General features: G+C 38.0%; 1 protein-coding gene across 1 annotated transcript; it reads right to left on the bottom strand.

Annotated features, from left to right (window-relative positions):
- Positions 1 to 1861: 1861 nt before the first annotated feature.
- ARF4 (ADP ribosylation factor 4) lies at positions 1862 to 7053 on the bottom strand. The gene is made up of 6 exons (XM_029958341.1): positions 6999 to 7053; positions 6334 to 6432; positions 5729 to 5838; positions 4429 to 4500; positions 3812 to 3937; positions 1862 to 3141 (listed from the first exon to the last, which is right to left on the bottom strand). Exons 1-6 carry the CDS (start codon positions 7051 to 7053, stop codon positions 3055 to 3057), a joined length of 549 nt encoding a protein of 182 aa, XP_029814201.1. The 3' UTR covers positions 1862 to 3054.
- Between the last annotated feature and the right edge of the window lie 406 nt (positions 7054 to 7459).

The raw sequence follows: 7459 nt of genomic DNA, 5'->3' as shown, positions 1-7459 counted from the left end.
CCAGACCATCCATTAAGGAAAAAGGAAAATCTACTCAACTTTCCCATCTCTGATGCATTCAACTGAAGGTGCTGCTCCTGCCTGGCTGTTGTCTCAGGACGGAGGAGTTTCTTCTTTCCCATTGGCTCCTGCAGTGGACAAACTTGTCACTCACAAGAAAATTACAGAACTAAGGGCACTGAAAGACTGATCTTCTAGAGGTAACAGAGGCTTGGCTAGTTCTTAGGTTCTGGTTATTGTGAAATAACACCTGTGTATTTGATACCTACAGGATCAACCGAGTTCTGCCAGATCCTTCAGACTGATCTGGCAACTTGGAACTCATATTATTTCAGACAAAGAGGCTCTTAGGCACCTGTAACAATTAGTACTTGAATTCTTACACATCAGTACCTCTTGTATCACTGCTGTTTTTGAAGGATATAACTCAAGCTTTCAGTAAAATGCCTTTATGTATCATGAAAAGCAAACAATGATGCCAAGTACAACTGAGAGAAGGAAGAAGAAAAGGAAAAGAGAGGAGAAAAATGGTACAAAACAAAGAAGGGGAAAAATACCCAATGTGCTAAGGCATCGAGTCTTTCAACACCTCAAATTAATCATGCAGTTGTCTTGTTTCTCATATTATTGGCATACCAATAAAAAAATAAAATTGTTCCAAGCCTTTTCACTCCCACCCAGTAAGACGAAAGGCCTGAAACATTTCAGTTTTGGCAGCTCAGCTTTATTCATAAGTCCAACAGCAGCATGAAGAATGTAATTTCTTACTCAAGTCCCTTGTCAATACTATTCTTCTCAAGGGTGGGAAAGAAACATTTGGACAAGGTGATGTGCAAAGTTTCAGCGGCTCAACTGAGCTCACCTGAACGTCTTTACTCACAAAAGTAATTAAATCTCTACCAAGCAGAGTGTTTCCTTCACAGTAAAATGCTTAATTTGTTTTAAAGTATCTTATGCTTCATTTAAAGTCTACCTCTAACTTTGTAACAAGCATTATTTCATGTAACCTACCGGGACCACAAATACCAACCTGCATTAGGGAGAAGCTGTCTCTTCTGAACAAAGTGTTCCTTTTAATTCAAGGAGCTGCATTGCTAGAAATATGCACATTAACAGCTACTGATCCAATGCATGGGTATATCAGCTTTGGTTAATAAATAATCACCAATTCATTAAAGATGCAGGCAGAACCCTTCTCACCTTACACTGTCTCCTGAGTTTCTGTTATCCATTGAAGGCAGCTAATGACCATATTCAAAAACTCTGGAATTTTCCCTGGTTGTGTTCACAGTAAAAACACTTCCTAGGAACTCAAACCTCACTTCCAGGCAGAAGCTGCCCTGGAAGGTGCTCTGAACCTAAACCAGCCTGTGTTTACCAGAGTTTGTCACTGGGATTTCTTGTAGCAAGGGTAACAAGACTTGGGTGGAAACTGAGAGGTGCTGAGCCTGAAACTGCAGCGGAATCATGCTCTGGGTTCCTAAAGGCATCCAGTCAATAGAACAGCACATTTCAGTCAGAGGAGTGAGCAGTATCTGTCTCCATACAGCAGACAGGCAACAGAAAAAAAGGTTTTAAACTACCCATTAGTAGCAGCCTCAAAACACATATGAAGTCTTTTGAACTACATAGGTAGAAGGGGGTAGAAATAGGAAAACAGACAGTAGCAGTTGCATAGAGATAATCTTCTGAGGAGATTCTCAGCAATAATATTAAGTAAATCCCTGTAAAAGCACTCAGGTTACCTTCCCAGCCAGCCACCAAGCTGTGGTTGTCCTCCCAGAAGCCCCCAAGCTGCGATTCTCCTGCTAAACCCACGCTGGTTTTGACATGTGGATACAACCACGAAACAGACGTGTGCTTTTCAGGCAGTTCGTATTTGTTTTATTACAATTTTTTAACTGTTAGTATTTTCATATCTGGACATCTTGAAAGAAATTTTAGATTTACAACTTCAAAAGACACTTACAGAATTATGTAAGTCCCGATGACAGCTACTCTACTGCACTGTATACAACTTGGTTGCCCCCCTTCCATGTCCTGCTCCAAACACAGCTCCAAACAAGTGAAAGTCTGAGATTGATGTTCATATGCAATCTGCAGGAAAGCTCAGTATATGGAAAAAGAATAAGTGATAATTTGCATTTAACTATTTCAGGAATCAAGAAGAGCATACACAGAACTATACATTTTATCATTTTATTAGGAATAATTCCAAGTGGGTTATGAAGAAACTAATCCATTGAGTTTGATGAATTTTCCAAAATTTCCTTATGAAGATATGTTCACCAACAAACAGTAAAACTTCAGCAGAACTATTATACACTGGGCAAAAATAGTCAGGCTGATACCAAAAAGCAACATGCAACATAAAAAAAAAAGATACAATATAAAGGAAGACAATCTGCTGAATATTAAAAACAACCTCAACATGAGCTCTTCGCAACCAGCACAGAACTATTCTACCCATCAAATCCAATTCACACAAAGGCAAGTTGGGCTGACAGAACCCAAGGATTAATAAATGTTCCTCAGTGCAGTAGATTTGTATAGTGTTTTAGAGCATTTCCTTGGCTTGGGACAAGCAATATTAGGAAATCTTTTTGGCAAGGGAGAGAAATAAATACATACGGAATGCTACATTTTTAAATCAGCAGACTGTCTGAGGAATGAAACAGGGCATCAGTAAACTAAGAGTAGCAGGGAGAAAAAAAATTAAAACATTAATTTATCGGGGCTCAAAAAGAGTATTCAAAACAGATCTTAAAGATGTCACAATAACTATATTCAGGCATTTAGGCTAACAAGGGGAATAAAATCAGAAGATACACTTTTTCCAAGTTAAGGAGATTTTTACCCAAGCATATTGCTACCTTTGCAACATGTAGCTCGGTAAACAATAATTGGCAACAAAATAAGTTGAAACGCTGTAATATCCTGCCCAAATATCAGTTCCAGATACTGTAATAACCAAGATGCAAACTAATTTTGTTGTAACAAGCCTAGACCACTTATATCAAACATGTCCCTGGTGAAAGAGTCATCCAGTCGGAGTTAGCGTTTTGAGAGTTCATTTGACAGCCAGTCAAGTCCCTCATACAGACCAGTTCCTTGTGTAGCACAGGTAGCCTGGACATACCACTGTTAATGTAGAACACAAACAACAGTTCAAGTTAAATACTGACAGAATGCAAGCAAAGTTATGACAGTATGTGACACCCTCTTTAGTGTTCTTATAATACTGCTAGCACTAAAATAGTGTTCTTTTAAACACTGGTTTTGTGCCATAATATCGAACAGATGGTATTTTTAAAAGTTTTGAAAATTACATATAGAGTAGATGGGGTTCAGACATTAACCAGAACCTCAAGGGTTTGCCTACCAAATGCTACAACACAGTTTAAGGCATCAAAAAACAAACACAGAACATGCATTTGATTTATATGCTGAAAACTAGCTTCAGAAGATACCTAATTTCCTTCTATCTTTGCAGAGGTGAGACTGCAGAATGCATTTGCTCCCCCAGAATAATAAATACTGAGAAAGCCCACCATATACTTTGTCAAACGTTGGACAGCTGTATTTCAGTGACAGACTGGAGTATTTGTGTGCTTTCAGAAAAAAGAAACGAAACACCTGTGACAGCTGTGCACACTGCATTATGCTTCTGAATCACTTAGTTAGAACAAGGACTTAAACTATGCACTATGAAGTTTAATGGCAGGTATGTGCATCTTTCTACAGAAAGAGGTGAAAACTTGAATTTGTGTTTATGATATATAATAGAGGAAGAAAAGAGTTCAGCACTTACAGTTCTGTTACGCAGAGACTGAAGACCTAGTTTATCTGTCATTTCACTGATTGCCATGGCATTTGGCAGATCCTGTTTGTTTGCAAACAGAAGCAGCACTGCATCTCGCAGCTCATCCTCCTGAAGCTAACAGAGAGACAGTCACGTTACTAAATTACCTCAGCTCAGTCCTTCAGTTACTTTGACAACCACTAAAGAAATCTAAATACTGATTTAAGGGTTATAAACATTTTCATTCTTGCTCCTGAAGTCGCCAGTAAGTATGGAGTGAAATTTAACTAGTACCCAACAGAACTTCTATGATTAAGGAAAAAATCTTTCAATAGTTTAAATTTATGGACACCTTTCTTCTGAAATTCTCTAGCACCAATCTGTTTTTCCATTTTTATTTAGGTTTTATGAAGGCAAGAAAGGTTCTGTCACATTAGTAGTTCTGAACAGAGCTGAAGTTACAACTCAGTGCACTGTGTGCCCCAGAATTACCAGGTGAATACAATATGCACCGCATAAACTCCCTAAAATTTTAAAATCCTAAAGCTTTTAGGGAAGCTGACAAACATCCAAAAACATGACAAAGTAAGTCTAACAAAGGTACTTCAGAAGATATTGACATTTACCATTTTCTGCAGCTCTTCTGCTGCTTCCTGGATTCTCTCTCTGTCATTGCTGTCTACCACAAAGATGAGGCCCTGTAGGAAGTTAAGAAGGTTTGAAAAACCAATGTGCAGTACTATTTTAAATCCCCCAAAATACTCATGTTGAATATTGTGATTGTCTCCTCTCTTAGGTAAGAAAATTTGACAGAAATTTCTGTTTAAGCAACACAAGATGTGTGTCAGGACAACTACCCAAGAGTCAACTTCAAAATAAAGCTAGGAAAAAAAAAACCAGCAAAACTTCATAAGTCAACTCTCCCCCTCCCTTGTCACTCATTGTATTGAGAATCACAAGTGCTTCACCAGCTCATATTTCATTGAAAAATCCCACACCCTTAAAGTAATGCCTGAATTTGTTTAAAAAAGTTTGTACCAAACAGTATTTCTAATGGTATCTCTGTTATTCAAGTGTCCTCCTAATGCACACTATTTATCTCTTAACATTTCAGTCTAAAAACCTTACTTTTATCATTCTCTTCAAGGAAAGAGAATTATCTTTTAAAAGAAGTATTTAGTAATAGGACAGTTATTCACAACAGTATAGTGGTAGGTCCCTTTTGTCAATCCAGACCTCTCTGTTTTTCTGCACCAATTACATGCATCATGCTGCACACAAGTTACATGGAAACAATTCTATATTCAACACAAAAAAACCCAAAACAAACCCACTCCAAAAGTTTTCTGATACTAACAAGCAACTTACCTTACCACTTGTGAACCAAAGGAAAAATCACATTTATGTCACCAAAACTGACAGCAGTCACCACATCCATGTGAAGATGACATTTTTTAATCAACTGATGACAAGATCTTTTACCATATTTTAGACATTCAGCTTACTAAATACACTGATTTAGTACAGTAAAAGCTGTGTACTTTAAGGCTGGTTACGAAAAAAGAGGATGTAGAATTAAACAGCAATATGTTTTATGCATAACCAACGCCAGTTCAAACAAATCAAAGCACGGATACAGCAAAGTTGAAGAGTTCCTCACAACAAACCAGTTGCTCTGGCACATTACAGAACACTGGGAGATCCTAAAGCACTTGATCCTTGCCAGCTACACTCACAACTAGGCCTGAAGCCTTCAGGGTAACAAACTAGCTTCAACTGAAATAGAATCTGGGTACCCTCAGAACTTGCAGGAGGTAGTGCAGAGCCTTTCTGAAAGAAAGAAAACAACTCTCCATATATATTCTACAGAAGACAATGAGGCTTCACAAAACAGCTCTTTAACTATTGTCATCTGAGAACTCTTACCTGTGTGTTTTGGAAATAATGCCTCCAAAGAGGTCTAATTTTATCTTGACCACCGACATCCCAAACTGTGAAACAAATGTTTTTATATTCTACCGTCTCCACATTAAAACCTAAAAATGAAGGAGTTAAGTAATTAGAAATAGTTAATGCTAGTGTTAAAATATAATTCTAACCATGTTAAAGATAGACACTTCCTAAGTTACACTTCTCCCAATTATGTATGAAACAGCTTATCAGAACTGAATTGGTAGATCACAAGAAAACTGACTGAAGGGGGAAAAAAACCACAGATCACTTAAATCCAAGTGGTTGAGCAAATCTTTCAGCCACAAACTGTGAGGCTTGGGGTGTTTAGGAAGTACTGCTACTTAACTGATTCCTGTACTGCTGAGCATCTGCTGCTGGCCACTGTCAGGCACAGGATTCTGGTCTAGGTGCATCTTTGGTGTGACAGTTACCTTATGTTATGTTTATGGTAGTGCCAGACAGCCCATGTTTCTCTTCATTCCAGCAAAGATAGTAAATCCCTACACTCTTCAGAAACCTTCCTCTACAACATAAATTTAGAATAACAACAATGAAGACATAAGAATTGGTGATCTTACCGATAGTGGGAATTGTGGTGACAATTTCTCCTAGTTTCAGTTTATAAAGAATGGTTGTCTTACCAGCAGCATCCAAACCAACTAGAAGGAACAGAAAAACTGATTTAGTTCACAGTATTACCTACAACCTGCTAAGTTCAAAATATGTCATTTTACATGCCCAGTATTAGGGTTTTTTTCTGAGAATAACTTTTCAAACACTCTTAACTCTTTGTTGATAAACTACTTTATGTTTTTCCCCATCTCCTCTACCCAGCACTGAGAGACAGAACAAGCTCAATAAAACACTTCCATTCACAACCCATAGGCTCACAAGTTTCTAGGCACCTTCCTAAGTATTACTTAATTAAGCTTTATCATTCACTTTAAAAGTTTCTTCTGTGTAAATAAGGAAGAATTTAAAAGCCTAGCAACCATCTACAAGCAGCACATCGTGTCTAACTGATCACACATTTGCTACTTCACACACAAGTTGGGGAAGGCCTCACTTACTCAATCTTCAGCTCAGGCCAGTTCCACAGGCACCTGGACCCATTGGAGCTGACACTGTCCATGGAAGACTCTTCCATGTCCCTCATTCCAGTCTCTCATCCCTCTGCTAAAACATTTCTTTAGCACTGACAGAACCACATACACCAGGAAACTCATCATCCCTCTGCCCGTACCCCAAGGGCTGTAACTCTTTTTCAAGATATCACTTCTATTCCAGGATGCTTCCATTAGGAGTCTCCACTGTTGATCTTTACAAAAGAACTTCTGAACTTATATTTGCTTTTCTGTTTCTACAACAAAACTTATGTTTGCTGCTTTTCAATGTAAGCCATGTGGTAAATCTGTCACCCTTAAAAAAATAAAATAAAATGAAGCCTCAAAGACATTTTTGGAGACATCACCAACACTGCAAACATATACACTGTAGTTCCCTAAAACTGTTTGTCCAATGGCTTATTGTTATGCATTTCAGAACACATAAGTGCAACTCAAAATACAATTCCTTACATTAGAATGCAATACCTAGCACATAAGCACCTACACAAACAGCACATAGTAAACACCACAGCAACAGTTTGAATAAAATGCCTATTTGTGAAACTTAAAGCATTCAGTAAAACTTTGCCCAAACCAA

This window comes from Manacus vitellinus, unplaced genomic scaffold (assembly GCF_001715985.3).
Source record: "Manacus vitellinus isolate BGI_N305 unplaced genomic scaffold, ASM171598v3 scaffold_14_pilon, whole genome shotgun sequence".
NCBI lineage: Eukaryota > Metazoa > Chordata > Aves > Passeriformes > Pipridae > Manacus > Manacus vitellinus.
This window is presented reverse-complemented; position numbering and strand designations above follow the sequence as displayed.

Bases quoted from the DNA above. Each gene is read 5' to 3' on its own strand.
- ARF4 (XM_029958341.1), bottom strand. From the start codon at position 7,053: ATGGAAGCATCCTGGAATAGAAGTGATATCTTGAAAAAGAGTTACAGC. The intron at 6,433-6,998 runs GTACGGGCAGAG...GAACTAAATCAG, and splicing joins AAAGAGTTACAGCCCTTGGG to TTTTTCTGTTCCTTCTAGTT. The intron at 3,938-4,428 runs GTAAATGTCAAT...TCTCTCTGTTAG, and splicing joins CAGAAGAGCTGCAGAAAATG to CTTCAGGAGGATGAGCTGCG.